Raw genomic sequence first — 19,799 nt, 5'->3', positions numbered from 1 at the left:
TCGTTCGGGTCGGGTCGTCACCGAATCGAGTTGCCCCGCAAGTCACTTGGACTGGGCCGTAACAATATATATATATATATATATATATATATATATATATATATATATAATGCCAAATTTGTTAATAAATCTGTCACTAATAATTAACGTTAAATCTAACAGTAAATTTCACGGTATTCAACGTTTACATATGTATGGCAGATTTGTGTTAGTTATTTGTATATATTGGTTACAAAGGTTTATAATAAATATCATGAAAAGCTGTTCCTAATGCAAATTTCGTATTATCTTTAGAAATTATGTATAATAACACACCAAATTTTGAATGATTCACTACTCAGCCTTTCCAATAATAATCAATAATTATATATGAGAAAAGTATGTGTTAGAATTCATGACTTGTTAACTAACGAATTAAAAAAAAATTTAGGTTTTGAGTTTATTTTTATGACAAATTAGAATAATAATAATGATAGAAATTTAAAATAAAGGAGCATAAAATAGTAAGATCACGTGACTTGTTCTTTCTTTCTTATTACTCTTGGGCTTCCGCTTCCTGATATAGTAGTTATATACAGTTATACACTATATCTTAATAATTTATTATACAGTGTGAACATATAAAAAATTCATCATTTCAAAGGTCAACCAAAACCCGTCGTAGTCATTTTAGTTTAAATGCTATATTATTTATCATTAATAATACAAATATAACATCCAATATATTATCTGTTAATTTATTATTAATAATAATTAATTATTATATTTTAAATATATGTATAAGAAGATATATCTAAAAAATATATATATAAAAATATTTTTATTAGACACAAATATAAAAAATAATATTTTTATTAAATATATTCATAAAGATATTTTTATTAAACACAATCATAAATAAAAGTTGGTAAAAATTGATAAAAATATTGTTCAAAATTGTTATTAAATCAATATAAAAACCCTGAATTAGGTCTTGTCATGGTTCAATTAAGTTAGTTTTATTTAAAAAAATTTAACTATATGAAAAAGTATTATTTGATTGAAAAAATATTTAATCTATAATAATTTTGGAAGAAGAGAAAAATTGACAAATATATACAAGAAAGAATGTGAACATAATCTGATAAAGATCACTATGCATGTATGCTATTATTATAGTAATTATATATGATTCGATGGTTATATTAGCAACAATGCATGTGGCCAAATTATTAAACTAAAGTTTGACAACATACTTTAGCATCATCAATTGTTATGCAGAATTGCAGACCACCTAAAACGGTGTTCTGTGTTTTTTTTTTTTTTTTTTTTGTCTTATACAAATCTTAAGCTAGCATATATTTTGATTACTAACTGCTCTATTATTATTATTATTATTATTATTATTATTATTATTATTATTATTATTATTATTATTATTATTATTATTATTATTATTATTATTATTATTATTACGGACTTAAGAGAATATATACATCTTTTTTACATTATATATATATATATATATATAGTTGTGACCTCTTCTAATTTGAATGAATAATATATAAATGTAGAGAAGTATATATTATAAGTTTATAACTGTTATCATGCATGCTTTCATGGCGTAAGAATCGGTTAATGATGACATCGTCAATTCATTTAATATGAACTAAGCAACAACGTCACCCCAAAAAATAATGCAAAACCTTATCATTTTCTGATAATTTAAACAGAAAAATAATATTTTTGCATCACTTTTTTTATGTATCATTATATAGAAAAAACACATAAAAAATTATACATATTTTTTTTTTGTTGACTACAGTATTTCTTAATTCAATAAATTAAAAATTATTTTTTTTGTAGATTTGAGTTTTATCTAATATTTTATTATTGGTTAATAAATTATCAGAATTTATAACATTCGACACTTAATTAAACGAACAAATGAGTTAACTGTTCAACCAACCAAAATTAGTTAGAGTCCTGCTAGAAAGCTAATAGACTATTTGTACAATGTGTACAATAGGCTATTGAGTTACAAAATGAATATCATTTATACTATCTAAAATAAACATCTGAATACTAAAAAACCATTTATCCCAAAAGTTTAAACTAATTTTGGGATTCACCAAGAATCAAACTCTTGACCTTTCGGATCTAGAACTCTAATACCATGTTATGATATCTCGCATCCCAAAAGAAAAAAAAAATAACACTAATAGTTATATCTCTAATACTCTCTAAACCTCCATTGTACATATCGTACAAATATTCCATTCACTCTTCGTACTTTTCTTTAGTTAAAACGATGCATATACGAGAACACTCTAGAATAAGTGGATAACTCCTGAAGCTAAACACTGCAACTTGAGATTTTCAAAGTAAATCTGCTATTACATAGGAAAGAATCTTATTAATTAAATATTAACTATGTCAAAACGAATTCACTTGATAATTACGTGAATTACGTACTAACTACATGCTTTCTTTTTTTAAATGTGTGTTTGACATTTCTATTTAGAGTGTACCAAATTGAAGGAATATATTAAAAATTGTGGTATAACATTATTCATTTCTTTTATTATTATCAGTCACAGTGCATACACACATGTGAGCCAGTATGAGTTGACTCAAATCACATTGACTTTTCATTTTCTTTCTTCTTTTTGAATAGAAAGTGAATGCATGGTATATGCATGATACATGAGAGAAGCGCGTTGAATCCATAAAATCTGGATCCTAATTAACGTTCCTTAAATTTGTTGAAGTCAAAATCATTTGTAAAATTATTAAGTGTACGTTTTTGCCAACAAGTTATTCAAATGCTTCTCTATATATAAGGGTACAATCATGGCTCATTCTTCTCATCTAATCAACAAGAATCTTGGTTCAATTATCATCATTTTGTAACTTAGTTCAATCTCGAGGACATATAATATGAAGGTAATTAACGGAATCTCTTAAATTAATTATCGTTTCATTGAATTTCTTTTTCTTTTGTTTCCCCTACTATTTCAATTCTAGAAAAAAATTTCTCTTTTGATGGTGAATATACATATATATATGGTTTGCAGCAAAAGATTGTGATTGAAGTGCCATTAAACTGTACCAAATGCAAGAAGAAGGTCTTGACCATATGCACCACTGCAGAAGGTATCACATACAACATATATATATATATATATATATATATATATATATATATGTGTTATTTAATAAATGAATAAATGATTATTTGTACCCATGAAAGATGAAAATCTGATATATGTACCTATACTAAATCGAAACTAAATTTGTACCCACGCAAGATGCCTTCCGTGTGACAAAAGTACCGAGTGCTCCAACCTTCCAAAGACATGGTACTTTTGTCATGCGGAAGACATCTTGCATAAGTACAAATTTAGTTTCGATTTAGTGTTGGTACATATTTCAGCGTTTTCATCTTTTATGAGTACAAATAGTCATTTATTCTAATATATATTTAAATTTCAATTATATAATCTTCATATGCCTGAGATGAATAAAGTGTATATAATTAACTAAAGTATTGAATATGTTGATCTGTATGATACATAGGTGTGACGGCAGTTAAGTTTATAAGAGATGGTAAAGATCGAGTGGAGATTATAGGAGAAGGAGTTGATGCAGCTCAAGTGACACAAGATTTGAGGAACAAGCTTAAGTTTGCTAAACTAGTTAATGTGTCCAAGCTTGATTAGACTCATCTATGTCTGGTAGTAGTATAATCTCAACTTCATTGCCAACCTTAAGTAGTGGCTTCATTCTATATCTTATATTATTTTGTTCATTTATGATATTTTCATCTTCTTCTTCCAATAATTGATATAGCTGTGAGCTTAGATTCTAAAGTGTGAAGTGTAATATTGTAACAACATGAAATGTATATCGTCTAATGTTACGTACGTTCATATATATATAGGTTTATTAAAAGGGTGATCTGTTTTTTTTTTTTCACATTCATTTAAATTGTTGTAAAAACAGACATAACAGATGTGAGATTGAACAAGAAATATGAAAGCATGAAATAAACTTTTCAAGTAATGTTACAATTTTTTTTTTCCAAAAAACCAAGATATATGAAAATGCATTTTTATTACTTGTGGCAACAAAAGAATTTTTTTGTTTTTTATATTGGATTGGTAACGTGTTTTTTTGAAATGTGGACTTTTGGATGTTATTTTTAAATGTGGAATCCTTTAATTAGACAAGTAAAAATTGAACCGTTCGATTTGTATTAAAATAAATTAAAAAATTTGAGGTATAGAAATCGGGATCCTCCAATTTATGTACATTTCATAATTTTAAAAATTACAAAAAATTATTATATTAAAGTATATCATTACTTTTACTTCCATAAAAAAATATAATGAGCCGGATAAGAGCTTATTTTTGTCCAATCTAACCCTATCTTATACTTTAACGGTTTGTATAGAATTCGTTTCGTCCTACTCCTATTCGTGAATAGTAAAAATTTATATCCTAATTTATCTCATCGTTACATGTTCTTATTAATTATTAAAAATTAATAAATAAAATTAACTTTTAAAATTTATGTAACCATAATTATATATATAATATAAATTAAATTAAAAACTTAAAAATAATACAATATTAAACAATATTTTTAGTATTTTTATTAATTTTTTTTACCTATATTAGATATAGAGATAATACTCAATTTGGTTCCTGAACTTACACGTGAATCTCAATTTAGTCCCTGAAATTTCAATTGCCTCTATTTAGTCTCCGAAAGTTTATAAACGTGCCTCATATTAGTCCCTGAGACCACTTTTAGCATAAAAACGTTAATAGAGCGCTGTTGTAAACTATCACATATTACGTTAAAACTTGTAAAATAATGCAGTTTTGGTTTTGATATTTAAATAGTTAAAAAACGGCATCCTATTACTTATTTTGTTAGCTAAAATTTTAATAAACATCATTTAGGATGTTGTTTTTGGGTTATTTGAGTGCTCACGACAGTGTTCCGTTAACATTTGTACGTTGAAAATTATTTCAATGACTAATATAAGTTATATTCACTAAATTTGAGAACTAAATAGAGACAATTGAAACTTTAAGAACTAAATTGAAACTTATATCTAAATTTAAAAACCAAATTGAATATTATCTCATTAGATATATTATATACTAAAATTATATATATGGAGATATGTATTTTCTACACTCGATCTCGCTTTTAGTCTGTCCAAGATCTAGTCTTGCACTGCACCGGTTAATTATCCGCCCCAATCGTATAGAAGTAGTCGGATACTTGGTCTATTTGTATATGGTCACTACTCACCATGTGACTAATTTTTTTTATATAGAAAAAGATTATGTGTAATTCATTATCATAAATAACTGGTGTACTTTTTTATATAAATTTATTGTTTTTAATTTTAAGTAATAAATCCGACTCTTAAATTTGAAGAAATAGAAAAATTTGAAAGTCAAATTTTATAGCGCACAAGTTGAAGAATCCCATTTATGTTGAAATAAATCTGGGAGTCATTATTAAAATTCTTTTAATATTAAAATACAAATATGAGAGTTACCATTGTTTGAAACAATCATTGGAAGCCCAATAACAGAAACAAAAAGCGTCACCATCCTCTCCAAATTTCTAAGAACTATATATTGAATGGCATGGGCATATTCTGTTATAGCTGCAGTTCAACTCGTCTTTGTTGTTTCTTAATTCAATATAAAAATGGTGAATGCTATGGTGCCTAAAAGATGTTGTCTATTTACTAAAAAAAGTTAAAAAAATAATATTTAATTTAAAAAATATAATAATAAATAATTTTTAAAAAATCAAAATTTACTACAAAAGGTAAATTAGGCAAAATTTAGATACCAAATCATAAGTATCATAAAATTGGCCTATAAAAATTGATACCATAAATTAAAAGTAATCTTTATATGTAATAATAACATGATATAAGTACTTTTTATAAGATAATATTTAGTACTCCAAAAAAGATTTTAATTGAGTTGCTACTCTTAAATCATTTATCATATATGATCGCATTGCTTTCAAGTATAATAGTGGAGAAATAAAGTTTATCACTCTTGATTATCATGAAAAATCAGCTATTTAGTCACTTAATTAATTATTTATATAAAAATATACTAAAATATAAAAAAATACATTAAAAATAAATTAAATAACATATATATATATTTATATAAATACATAATAATTAATTTTTGATGTGCACATAATATTTTATATATATATTATCACATTTGTTAGTCTTAAAATCATGCTTAAAAATATAGTATTTTTAATAATTTGATGATACTATATTATATTATTAAATAATAATATAAATATTTTCAGTTTTATTTTTTTGTCCAAAGAATATTTCCATGTTAATTATTTATTAACATAATAATATACTAAAAGATAATTAGTTGTTTACTATATAAGAAAATTAATTTTTCCATACATAATTTCAAATCAAGTGTTATTTCAATTTTTCATTATTTAAAAAATCTCTACTAAAAAATAAATTTTTTTTTTTTTAAAATGGAAAAAACTAAAATCAGCAGAATCAGCTTCCGAAGTCCACCAACCAAAGCTGCCACTTGCTGTGGCGAACGAACTCAGCTAACAAAGACAAAGCTCCCAACTTTGATTAAAACCTCAATTCTCATACTTTCGAACCCTAATTTCACACCCCCATTCTTCAAATTCCACAATTTACTTCCAATAGAACCCCAACATTCAAAGAAAGGAGAAATTTTTTTCCTTTATATTGTGTTTTCTGTTCTGTTCTGTTCTGTTCTGTTCTTATTCGCTGTTATTTTTCCCAATTGTTCTAGGTTGTTGCATAACATAACCTCTTTTTTGGTTGCATATCATAACAAATTAGATATATTTGTTTTGATTCATTTGGGTAGTTTTTCAAGTTATTTGGCATCAAGATTTGATTTTGATTTGTGGGGTGTTCTTAAGTTTTTATTTTTGTTATGAAATTTGTTTGGGGATGGCACTTGAATCATTGGTTCTCGGTCACAAAGTCTTCCTCACCGGCTGTTCTAGATTACCTTATATTGCACACTACAATCGCACAAAGAGAGTTCCAATGAGAGTTGTTTCCACAAAAGATAGATACCCTTCTTGTCCCTTGGTGTCAAATTGTTTTGACCCTTGTAGTTTTGGAAGCGTTTTTATGGTTTCTAGTTATACGAAAGATGATAGAAGGTTGTTTGGTAGAGCTAGCTTGAGGTGTTTGGCAAGTAGTGGCAATGACTGTTTTCAAGAGAAAAATGCTGTTTCCAAAGTGAATTTGAATTTTGTAAAGGGATTGATGAAGAGTGGGGTGATTCTGGCTGCAGCAGTTTGTGGGGTTTTGGTGTTTGGATGCCCGCGAGTTTCCGCCGTCGAAGGTGTAGTGAATGCTGGTTATGGTGTTTTTGGACAGAGCATACTCTTGCTTAGGAACACTTGGCCTAAGGTCTTGCAGGTTCTTCGTATATTTAAGGAGCAGGGGTTGATATTAGCAATCCTTTTGGGGCTCTCAGCATTCTTCTCTATGGCAGAGACTTCAATTACTACACTTTGGCCTTGGAAGGTATGTTCCCTTCTCTATCTGTTTGCTTCTCACATTATGATTTATTTGGTTTTCATTTATGCAATATATGGTTCTAGAAGTTATTGAGCTACATGTTTGGCAAGATTTGACACAAGAACACAATATTAGGTATACATTACTTTATATGCATCTCTTTGTGCCAATGTCAAAAACCTAAGGCCACAAAGGTAGGAGGCAAAGTGGAGCTTAAGTAACTTGGAAGCCATTGGAGTAGAATGCTAGTTAAAGTCTATCAAAATTCAACATTTGATTGTATTACTGGTTTGGCTGTATAGTTTATGAATGAATATAACAGTGCCTCTTAACTGTCTTAAGAGGGCATATAGTTCTTTTTATGTGAATGCCTTTTTTTATCATAAGATTTTTTATTCCTTTTGAACACTGTTTCTGCTTGTCGTTTGAGCTTTGAAGTCTGATCATTGTTGATGACAATATCTAAGGTTCGTGAATTGGCTGAAAAAGAGTCAGAAAATGGTGTCTTCAGATTGCTTCGGAGTGATGTTACTCGGTTTCTTACAACAATACTTATCGGCACAACGTATTTCCCCCTCATTGTTCTTAGTAGTGATAAATATCCATTTTCTTTAATCTTAATTATGATATATTTTTAATGTTAGGCTATTATGTTGTACTCAGTGTTGTGAATATTGCGGCAACTGCCTTGGTTACAGATGCTGCAACAGCAATGTTTGGGGAAGCTGGTGTCAGTGCAGCAACAGGAGTGATGACTGTATGTTTATTTATTTATTCTTTCTTCAATGTTTGAGGAATCTGTCCACGGATTCCAAACGAGCTTAAATGGTTTTTATGCATAGATCTGATAATAGGAAACTCATATCCTCCGGGTGCATTCTTTCATTGTGTCTACTCACTGTACTTTAAACTAGTTAACTGTTGATGACAAACTAATTTTTCAAAATTCTATAAAAATCAAAGGAAAAAACTTCTTTCTGTAAAGGATTGGATGCTATATTCAAAAACAGTCTCTTATTCATGTTTCCTCTTACTTCTTTCTAAGTATAATATCTGTAAATGCACCTTTTTTTTGCGCTCTTTTTCCCTCATAACATCTCATTGTTTCTTTTTTTTTTTTTGTTTCCTTTGTAACTAAACAAGGTTGCAATTTTGCTTCTCACTGAAATCACTCCAAAAAGTATAGCAGTGCATAATGCCACAGAGGTGGCTCGGTTTGTGGTATGTTGTAAATTTGTTGCCCTTTCTTCTATAATCTTTGTGAGCAGAAATGTTCCTGATTTAAGCATTTGTGTTTATTTTGCATGTTTTCTGTTTACATGCTTCTTTTCAAATTCTTTCTATAACAAATATTGATTATAATGTCTTTAGGTCAGGCCAGTGGCATGGCTTTCCTTGGTATTGTATCCTGTGGGGAGAGTTGTTACTTATCTTTCAATGGGGATGCTGAAAATGCTCGGCTTAAAAGGAAGAAGGTCTGCTTGAAAGATATCTAGGAATTAATCTTTTCTTATCATATTGTATCTATTACTTCTTTACGTCTTTATGAAGTTTCGTGACATCTAATCTTAGTTTGTATGCAAAATTTTAGTCCCTTCGTCACAGGAATGGTGTTCTTTTATTTGCATCTATACTCCATGATAACTCCATTCTTAAGATTGACTTTTAATCTGGAAATTATGATATTTCTGAAACGGCATCCACACTTGTTGGAGCAATCATTGTCGACAATAGACTAAACCATCATTGTTTACTTTACCAGTGAGCCTTATGTAACTGAAGAGGAACTAAAATTGATGCTAAGGGGTGCAGAATTAAGTGGGGCAATAGAGGAAGAGGAACAGGTAATGGATTTTGGGTTTAATATTCTAATTGCACTTTGGTCCATTTTTCCCCCCTCAAAATTCAGTCTTTTCCCATTTATATGATGAGTATATCTCCAATATATATATATATATATATATATATATATATATATATATATATATATAATTACAGGATATGATTGAAAATGTATTGGAAATAAAAGACACACATGTGAGAGAGGTTATGACGCCACTTGTTGATGTTGTTGCAATTGATGGAAGTTTAAGCCTTGTAGATTTTCATCATTTGTGGGTCACACATCAGTACTCGAGGTATTTAATTATTCTCGGCCTTCAAATTTGCAATGATAGTTCAAACTACGAAGAGTTTTGTTTCCAATGTGGTAACTGGATCATGATATTTTTAATAGGGTACCTGTTTTTGAGCAACGTGTTGATAATATAACGGGAATAGCATATGCAATGGATCTGTTGGATTATGTTAAGAAGGTTGGGAGATTTTCTTTCTCTTACTTATTGTTAATTATAAGTGCTTTGCCTATTAATTTTATCCCCCAATCTCATAGTTTGCAGAATTATAATCTGTTTGGTTTTGAAGGGCGATTTGCTAGAAAGTACTACAGTTGGAGATATGGCTCACAAACCTGCATATTTCGTACCCGGTAACTTATTCTATCTTGTGTTCGCACAAAATATACTAGAGGTGATAGACACAAACAAGTTCAGTAGGTTTAATCATATGATTTAATTTTGAACAGTCTTTACCTTTTAAATTCAGTAGTTCATTTGAAATATATTATGACTTTGTTCTATAAACATTTGAGTGTTATGAAAATGGTAGTTGAGATGTAAATCTCATCCTTAGTGTAAATCAGTCAATTTGTGGATTTTTGAAGCTATTGGGTTATGCTTGATAGCAACACACTTATATCTGTTTTATTGATTTAGAGTGTTTGGCGAATACATTCTTATTAGTTGTTACTGGTATTTTCAGATTCAATGTCCGTTTGGAATCTTCTTAGAGAGTTTCGAATCAGGAAGGTTCACATGGCTGTTGTACTTAATGAGTATGGCGGAACTGTGGGGGTATGTGCACACAACTCCCGAATCCAGCCAACCCCAATACATACTCTCTGTAATCTGCATATAAGTTCTAGAAGTCTTCACCTTGTGATACTTACGGAATCTATATATATATATTTCTATTTACAGATTGTAACTCTTGAAGATGTTGTTGAGGAAATTGTTGGTGAAATCTTTGATGAAAATGACTCAAAGGTAAGGCTTAGTATAAGTCACTGCACTTGATTCAGATATTAGTGGCTTATTACGCATTTCTCGACATTATATGTAGGCTATTATTAGCCTTTAACTTTTCGTAGTTCTTGTTTAAATCTTTATGGCCACAACTCTTTGCTGCTTAATGATGACATGCTGATTTACCATAAGAAAAATTCTTTATGTACTTTCGGGGCGATTCTACAGGAGGAGATTCAGAAAAAAACTGGTTACATAGTAATGCGAGCTGAGGGTGTATTTGACGTTGATGCGAACACATCTATTGATCAGCTCTCTGAAGATTTGAACATCAAGATGCCAGAGGTTCTTTACTTTTGTTTTACATATTTATCCTCAGCATCTCAACTTGTTAATAGGTCTAAAACAAAAGATTAAGTAGTTTGGGGATTTCACATTAGAACTTAGAATATAATTGGTATGAACCAATTCTTTTAAAAGCTTAAACTATTATTTTTTGGTGACTAAAGCTTAAATGTGCTTATTAGCAGTATGGTAAATCTGTTCTAGAATTTCAGGTCTCTTAATATATATAAGTTGCTGCTACTATTTCAGGGTCACCAATACGAGACAGTGTCAGGCTTTGTATGCGAAACATTTGGATACATCCCAAGGACAGGTGAATCGATCAAAGTGTCTCTTGAACGAGAAGATGAAGATGATGATAATGAGGAGACCAAGTCTGACAACCAGGACTCGAAAGAGAAGAATCAGATTTTTAAACTCGAGGTAATCAATTTGTTGCTGCCTGAAAATTCTCACTCAAAATCTTAGCTTGTGTTTATTGAATTTAGTGTGTGTGGAAATAAGCAAGTTAAATGATACTGCAAAACTATAGAAATTTTTTTCACCCGGTAGGTCTATTTTGCAACTATTTTGTATTTTGCTGCAGATACTAGCTGGAAATGCCAGAAAAGTGAGCGCTGTTCGGTTCGAAAGGATAAATGGTGAGGATGAGATGTTGGAGGCCAAAGAAGTAACTCATTTTGTCCCTAAAATTGTGAAGAGAAAATGGAATAATGGTGAGGACTCGGACGATGCAGACTACGATGGAGATGCATTTGCGAAGAGACCGCAGCACGAGATTTCTAGTGAGTATATAGATGATCAGGAAAATTCTGACAGAGATTAAGGTTCACTCTTTTCATTTTTTGTTTTTCTTTAGATCTATTTGGCATGTTTTGGTGCCATTTTTGCAACACCATGTAAGATGGGAAGGTACATATTGAAAATGAGAATCAATAATGTGAACACATTCATAATTTTGTTCAAAAGGGAATGGGGGTGTTTACACCAATAAGCGTTGTAACTCAATTGAGATTAGCCCTTTTTTGCAAGTTTTGAAATCATGGGTGTGATGATTCATCATGATAATGAGGGATTGATCTTCTTCTACTTAACTCCCTTATCATTTGTTTGCACATTTAATGTCAATGTACCTCCAAAAGAAAACTCAGGTGAAAATTTTCATGAATTAGTTTCATGTGCAAACTTACCCATCGAATTTATTTATGAAAAGTTTTATTTTTTTAATCCGCTAATCAAGAAATTTGTTTTTGACAATTTTTATATATTAAATAATTTCGCATAAACGGTGGAGTATATCACTTTTCATATTAGTATTAAAAAAATGAGTTAATCTTAACATCCCAAAATTGTGCAACTAAAATATAGCAAAGTATCTAAAACTATCACTAGAACTATATTGAATAGAGAGAACAAAACGTGCTTGAATATCAATATTTTAATATGAATAACAAAATGCTCATTGAGACTTGAGTCAAAGTTTATCTTCCTTTAATAAAAAGGTCTTTGTTTCCGTGTGGAACTGTGGATCTCCCCGCCTAGGTTGCTATATAATATAGTCTTATGTCATTATTATTTCTTTGTCGTTTTACTTTTTGGTATCCAAATCCAACAACTATTTGGTGTTCATATTGCAGAGCTAGCTGTGCAGCAGTAAAACTATGATCATATATAAATTGTTTTAGTTTAGAGTAGAAATGATGTACTTAAGATTAGTTAATTGGATTGCATTGCATCTTAGTTGGCTATAAATCCTCGTTAGTTGCTTATTGTTTACCATCATATCATTCTTGCCTCTTTTCTTCAGTCCCAAGTAAACCAGTTTTTTTTGAACCAAATCAATATCAGGCCATGGGGTCTCTTTTGTTGCTGCAATTTCAAATCATTTTGTGTCTACATCTGTTCTTCACTTCTTTCTCTTCGTCTTCGTCCTTGTCTCCGCCTTTATGCCATCCTGATCAAAACTCTGCCTTGCTTCAACTCAAGAACTCGCTAAAAGTTGATGGATGGGAAAATGGAACAGATTGCTGTTCGTGGCCTGGTGTCACGTGTGAATCCACGTCCGGTCACGTGATTGGTCTCGACCTCAGCTGACATGGGCTTGAAGGTAAAATCAATTCTACAAGTAGTCTTTTCCATCTTACTCATCTCCAAAAGATCAACCTTGCTCAGAATGGTTTCTATGGTCCTCTATTACCATCTCAGTTTGGCGGGTTTGTGAATCTTACACACTTGAACTTGTCTTGGTGTTCTTTTGAAGGTGATATTCCTTCTGAAATCTCATATCTTTCCAAATTAGTCTCATTAGATCTCTCAGGTAACTTAAATCTAACATGGAAAGAAACCACTTGGAAGAGGCTGCTGCAAAATGCAACAGCTTTAAGAGAGATCTTTCTAGATTATACAGATATGTCTTCAATCAGTCTAAGTTCTTTGTCTTTAATCACAAACTGGTCTTCCTCTTCGGTTACTCTTGGTCTTAGTAACACAAATATAACGGGGTATTTGACAAGTGATATTCTTTGTTTGCCCAATCTAAAAGAGCTGCATCTATATGGAAACACATACCTTCAAGTCCATGTTTCTAGATTGAATTGCAATGCTTCTGTTAGTATTTTGGATCTTTCATTTTGTGATTTCCAAGGATCAATGATCCCTTCATCTATCTCTAATCTCACATATCTCACTTCTTTGACTTTGTTTGAATGTGGCCTTAATGGTTCAATTCCCTCTTCACTTTCAAACCTTCAACATCTCACTCACTTGGACCTTTCATCTAATAGTATCTTCGGCTCGATCCCATCCTCATTTTCAAACCTTCAACATCTCACTTACTTGGATCTTTCAAACAATAATCTAACTGGTGCAGTCCCAGCATCTTTTTCAAAGCTAGAGCTTCTCACTCATTTAGACCTTTCATCCAATGAACTCAATGGTTCAATCCCTTCATCTCTTTGGAAGCTTCAAGATCTTGTTGTCTTGGATCTTTCTTACAATGAACTAAGTGGTCAACTTCCAGATATATTTGGTGGGCTAAATAAACTGCAAACTCTCAATCTTGGGAAAAACAAAATACAGGGAAAGTTGCCATTCTCATTGTTTACATTGACTCAACTTTCCATCTTGGATTTTTCTTCTAATAAATTTGAAGGGCCCTTACCTAATCAAATAGCAGGTTTTTCAAACCTGACTGAATTATATCTGGATGACAACTTGTTAAATGGGACAATTCCTTCTTGGTGTTTATCTTTGCCGCTTTTGAAACATTTAGACCTTTCAAGTAACCAATTCACAGGAAATCTAAGTGCAATCTCATCTTATTCCTTGCTGTACTTAAATTTATGCGGCAACAAAATTCATGGAGATATTCCAAAGTCGATTTTCGACCTTGTGAACCTCACTGAATTGTGTTTGTCATCAGATAACCATGGTGGTTTTGTCAATTTTCCACTCTTCTCCAAACTTCAGAACTTGAGGTCTCTTACTCTTTCAGGCTATGAATCAATATCACTAAAATCTGATGTCAATGCCAATTACACTTTCTCCAATTTGAAAATGTTGCACTTATTTTCCAACACCATACTTGACTTTCCAAAGTTCTCAGGAAAATTTCCGAGGTTGCTCATACTTGATTTATCCAATAACAATCTCCAAGGTAAAGTGGCCAAATGGATACATGATTTGGATTCTTTATATCATTTGAACCTCTCAACAAACCAATTGACATCAATAGAAAAATTCTCATGGCATGGCCTGCAATACCTTGATCTTAGTTCTAACTTGATGAACAATGAAATTTCATCCATCTTATGCAATATAAGTTCTCTTGAGGTTGTGGACTTGTCCAACAACTATTTCACAGGAACAATTCCACAATGCCTTTCCAACTTATCATATCTTGAAGTTTTGGATCTACGGATGAACAAACTCTATGGCACTTTGCCAGATACGTTTTCCATGAACAGCAACCTCAAAACTTTGAATCTGTATGGAAATCAAGTAGAAGGCCACTTGCCTAAATCTTTGTCCAACTGCACAGAGCTGGAGGTTTTAATTCTTGGTAACAATCGAATAGAGGATACCTTTCCCTACTGGCTTCAGAATTTGACATCTTTGAAAGTGTTGGTCTTAAGAGGCAATAAGTTTTATGGTCCTGTTGGTAATAACTTGACAACCAAGCATCCATTTCCAAGTTTAATTATCTTTGATGCATCAGGCAACAATTTTAGTGGCCTGTTGCCAAAAGACTTCATTGAGAATTTCCAAGCCATGAAGAATGTTGTTCATGCTGAAGTGGGAAGTGTTTTGAGTTACATGAATAGTCGCTTTTACTCTGCAATAAGTTATGAAACTCAACCAGAGTATGCTAACTCATTGATAGCAACAGTTAAAGGGGTCAGCAGGGCTTACACAAAAATTCCAACCATCTTTGTATATATTGATTTGTCAGAGAACAAATTTGAAGGAGAGATTCCAAATATTATTGGAGAGCTTCATGCACTCATAGCACTCAACCTTTCCCATAACAAACTCATTGGTTCTATTCCTCAATCCATGGGATATTTGACAGAACTTGAATCATTGGACCTCTCATCGAATATGCTCACAGGACGGATCCCAAATGAATTGACCAATCTAAACTTTCTTGGATTCTTGAATCTTTCCAGCAACCATCTTGTAGGACAAATACCTCGAGGAAGACATTTCGATACATTTCAAGAGAATTCCTACCAAGGGAACATGGGGTTATGTGGATTTCCATTGTCAATACAATGCAACAAGATCCTTGAAGAAGAACCTTTATCCTCTCCAACCAATCAAGCTGAAGAGAAATTTGGATTTGGTTGGGAGCCAGTGGCAATAGGATATGGATGTGGAACTGTGTTTGGAATAGGATTGGGATGCTGTGTTTTCTCAATTGGAAAGCCTCAATGGCTTGTCACAATCTTTGGAGGTGATCCAAACAAAGCCGTACAAGAACAAATTAATGGATATATGACATAACAGAAGCATGTCTTGTTGCATACTTCTTGGGATCATGGAACACTGTCAAGTTCTTTTTGCATGTTTGGTTGCATTGTAATATTTATATTTTCTAGTGCTTCACATCTCAAATACTTTGTCACAATAGCATACCTTTTGTAAACAATACATATACTTTGAAAACAGAATTCACTCGCAACATTTCTTACAACTATAGAACAAGTACTTATTTTAAATATCAAATAAAAACATGAAAAACACAACAACACAAGACATAAACTTATTACACATTTACATTACAAGAAAAAGCTGAAACAGAGTTGTTCTTGCACGCCGGCGGTTTCCACGGCTCCTCCTTTTGGTCCTTTTACCTCCAAAGAGGACCACTAGCCATTGAGGCTTTCCAATTGAGAAAACACAATATCCCAATCCTATTCCAAGTACCATTCCACATGCATAACCTATTGCCACTGGTTTCCAACCAAATTCAAATTTGTCTTCAGCCTCAGAAGATGGACATTGTTGCAAAGGGACATTGTTGCATTGAATTGACAATGGAAATCCACACAACCCCATGTTTCCCTCATAAGAATCATTTGAAAATGTATCAAACTGTTTTCCTTGAGGTATTGATCCTTCAAGTTGGTTGTTGGAAAGATTAAGTACTTCAAGAGAGTTCAAATTGGTCAATTCAGCAGGAATATTCCCATCAAGCATATTTGAGGAGAGGTCCAATGATTCAAGATTTGTCAAATTTCCCAAAGAGGGGGGAATAGGACCAATGAGGTTGTTATATGAAAGGTTGAGGCTTTTGAGTCTATGAAGCTCTCCAATAACATCTGGAATCTCTCCTTCAAATTTGTTTTCTGACAAATCGATAATTACAAAGGCATTTGGAATTTTCGTAAAAGTAAGACTGACTCTTTTAATTGTAGCAACCATAGAAATGTCATATTCTGCTGTGCCCCGATCTGGTTCAATATAAAAAAAGGGCTTTGCACATCATCAACAATCTTCATGGCTCGAAAATTTTGTATGTATGCTTTTGGTAATGAGCCGCTTAAGTTATTGCATGATATGTCAAAAATAATCAAACTTGGAAATATCTTTTCAGATTTCAAATTTGCAATCTGACCGTACAACTTATTGCCTCGTAAGACCAGTATTTCCAAATCTGATAGATTCTGAAGCCAATTCGGAAATGTATCCTCAAATTGATTATTACCGAGATTCAAATCCACAAGTCTTGAGCATTTGGACAATGATTTCGGTAATAGACCTTCGAACTGGTTGCCATTGAGATTCAGTGTATTAAGATGCTGAAAGGTATCTGGCAAAATTCCATGAAGTTTGTTCATTTGTAGATCCAAATCTCTAAGGAATGAGCTATTGGCAAGGCACCGAGGGAATATTCCCCTGAATTTGTTGTGGGACAAGTTAATAACACTCAGGAAGGTTGCATTACAAAAGAAGGAAGAAATGTCATCAGCCATCGAGTTGAAACTAAGATCAAGGTCTTCAAGTCGATACCATGGAAAATGATCCATCGATGTAAAATTGTTGTGTGAGAGATTCAAATATCTTAATGAATCCATACCATGTATCCATTTAGGCACTTTTTCTTGAAGACTATTGTTGTACAATTCAAGATAATCTAAATTTGGAAATTTTCCTGAGAATTCCAACCAACCAGTAATATTGCTAGAAAGCAACTGCAGTTCCCTCAAATTGGAGAAAGTGTGATTAACACTTGTTTCAGATTTTAGCAATAATGAATTAAAACCTGAAAGAAAAAGATACTCCAAGTTTTGAAGCTTAGAGAAGAGTGGGAAGTGGACGATACCGCTCCAGTTATCTGAAGACAAGCACAAATAAGTAAGGTTGACAATATGGAAAATGGATTCTGGAAGGTTTCCTTGGAGCTCATTGTTGCACAAGTCTAAATGGTCCAAGGAATAAGATGTAGTCTCACTTATGTGTCCTCTGAATCGATTGTTTGATAGATCCAAATATCTCAAAGACTTGAGGGATAAGGCCCACTCAGAAATTGTCCCATTTAATAAGTTGCCTTGTAAGGATAATTGAGTGAGATTTAAAAAGGCTACTTTGTCAGGTAGTGGTCCCTCAATTTCATTATAAGAACAATCCAAGGAAGAGAGTTGAGTTAAGGCAAATAATGAGGATGGCAACTTCCTTTGGAAATTATTATATGAAAGGCGAAGGAATTGCAAGTTGGCTAGCCTATCAAACACATTTGGAATTTGACCACTAAGCTTATTGATTGAAAGATCCAAGTAAACAAGATGAGGAAGGTTTGAAAGAAATGATGGGAACGAACCAGGGAATGCATTCCCTGAAAGGTCCAAGTGAGTGAGATACTGAAGCTTTGAGAGCAATGATGGGATTGAACCATTGAATCCATTTCCAGACAAGTACAAAGAAGTTAGATGTGTAAGGTTAGAAAAGGAAGCAGGAATTTTTGATCCTGAGAATTGACACCATGAAAGATCCAAAAAACTAAGAGAAGTACTGCAATTCAACTTTGAAACATGGACTTGAATGTTTTCATTTCCATATAGATTGAGCTCATGAAGGTTGGGTAAACAGAGAATGTGACTTGTCAAGTGTCCCCTTATTCCCGTATAAACAAGACTAAGAGTAACCAAAGAGAAAGAGAAAGACCAATTGGACAAAGGGTTTGGTGTTATGCTAATGGAAGACATGTCTGTATCATCCAATCCAATTTCACGCAAAGCTGTTGCATTTTGCAACATTCTTTTCCAAGTTGTTTCTTTCCACATCAAATGAGAATTCCCAGAGAGATCAAGTGATTGTAATTTGGAAAGGTGTGAGATTTGAGAAGGAATATCACCTTCAAACCCACAACCAGATAAATTCAAGTGTCTGAGGCTCACAAGCCTTTCAAACTGAGACGGCAATTGAGAACCATAAAAACCATTGAAAGCAAGGTTGAGTGTTTGGAGATGAGTAAGATGAAAAAGGGTGTTATTGGGATTGATATTACCTACAATTGCACTGCAACTGAGATCAAGGCCAATCACGTGACCAGACACAGAATGACACATGACACCCATCCACGAGCAGCAATCTGTCCCATTCTCCCACGTACTCATCTTTGAATAAACCTGGGGACAATCATACTCATAGTTATAGTCATAATTATATTCAAAAAAAGAAGTGTTAAAAATGAATTGGGTCTTAAAGTGAAGCAAGGCAGAGCTCTCATCGAAATGGCATGAGTGCGAAGACAAACGTGCAAAATGGAACATCGTAAACATGTGCACACACACCACCACTCTAAGAACCAACAACATCAAATTCCCCATTAATTTTTTATTTAAGTTTTTGCTTATTTTAAGTATATATGGCTTACTTGAAAATGGTATTGCTATGTCACTCATCAATTAGGATCCATCTATTTATAGATATTATTTTCAACTGGAATTACAAGCACCTATACCCAGCCAATGCATGATTTCTAGATTAAAAGCTACAGCTACCAATAGTATTCATACTGTTCCAATCTATCATTGTCCAAGACTAATTCATAATGTAAGTTTAGTTTTCTTATAACCCGAGATCCAGAATGCATAATAATAAAATAAATGAGAAGATAATTTTATTTCCATGATACAAGGCATTTTTGGATGAACTTAGATTGACTCACCTAGCATTTAGAATATTGATTAGCCTTTTGAGTGAGTCAAATGAGAAAATAGTTGGTGAGAGGCTTGTATAGTTTCTTTGTATTTTTTTTTGGTTTCCCACGGTATCCCCCAACCCGATA

The 19,799-nt window shown here is 32.1% G+C and overlaps 3 protein-coding genes and 1 pseudogene across 3 annotated transcripts; 3 read left to right on the top strand and 1 right to left on the bottom strand.

Moving 5' to 3' along the window:
• Positions 1-2,763: 2,763 nt before the first annotated feature.
• LOC112703890 (heavy metal-associated isoprenylated plant protein 46) lies at positions 2,764-3,915 on the top strand. The gene is made up of 3 exons (XM_025755517.3): positions 2,764-2,925; positions 3,057-3,135; positions 3,559-3,915. The coding sequence occupies exons 1-3, from the start codon at positions 2,920-2,922 to the stop codon at positions 3,699-3,701; spliced, it is 228 nt and encodes a 75-aa protein (XP_025611302.1). The 5' UTR covers positions 2,764-2,919; the 3' UTR covers positions 3,702-3,915.
• Positions 3,916-6,528: 2,613 nt separating this feature from the next.
• Positions 6,529-12,097, top strand: LOC112701874 (putative DUF21 domain-containing protein At3g13070, chloroplastic). Its single transcript, XM_025752654.3, has 14 exons — positions 6,529-7,586; positions 8,048-8,145; positions 8,244-8,337; positions 8,724-8,801; positions 8,952-9,055; positions 9,343-9,424; positions 9,579-9,718; positions 9,817-9,895; positions 10,005-10,068; positions 10,401-10,492; positions 10,619-10,684; positions 10,892-11,008; positions 11,258-11,431; positions 11,595-12,097. The coding sequence occupies exons 1-14, from the start codon at positions 6,999-7,001 to the stop codon at positions 11,832-11,834; spliced, it is 2,016 nt and encodes a 671-aa protein (XP_025608439.1). The 5' UTR covers positions 6,529-6,998; the 3' UTR covers positions 11,835-12,097.
• Positions 12,098-12,613: 516 nt separating this feature from the next.
• On the top strand, positions 12,614-16,199 carry LOC112701873 (receptor like protein 22). The gene has a single exon (XM_072198943.1). The coding sequence runs from the start codon at positions 13,418-13,420 to the stop codon at positions 16,010-16,012; it is 2,595 nt and encodes an 864-aa protein (XP_072055044.1). The 5' UTR covers positions 12,614-13,417; the 3' UTR covers positions 16,013-16,199.
• On the bottom strand, positions 16,142-19,414 carry LOC112701872 (receptor-like protein 6; annotated as a pseudogene).
• Positions 19,415-19,799: the final 385 nt, after the last annotated feature.

This window comes from Arachis hypogaea, chromosome 7 (assembly GCF_003086295.3).
Source record: "Arachis hypogaea cultivar Tifrunner chromosome 7, arahy.Tifrunner.gnm2.J5K5, whole genome shotgun sequence".
NCBI lineage: Eukaryota > Viridiplantae > Streptophyta > Magnoliopsida > Fabales > Fabaceae > Arachis > Arachis hypogaea.
This window is presented reverse-complemented; position numbering and strand designations above follow the sequence as displayed.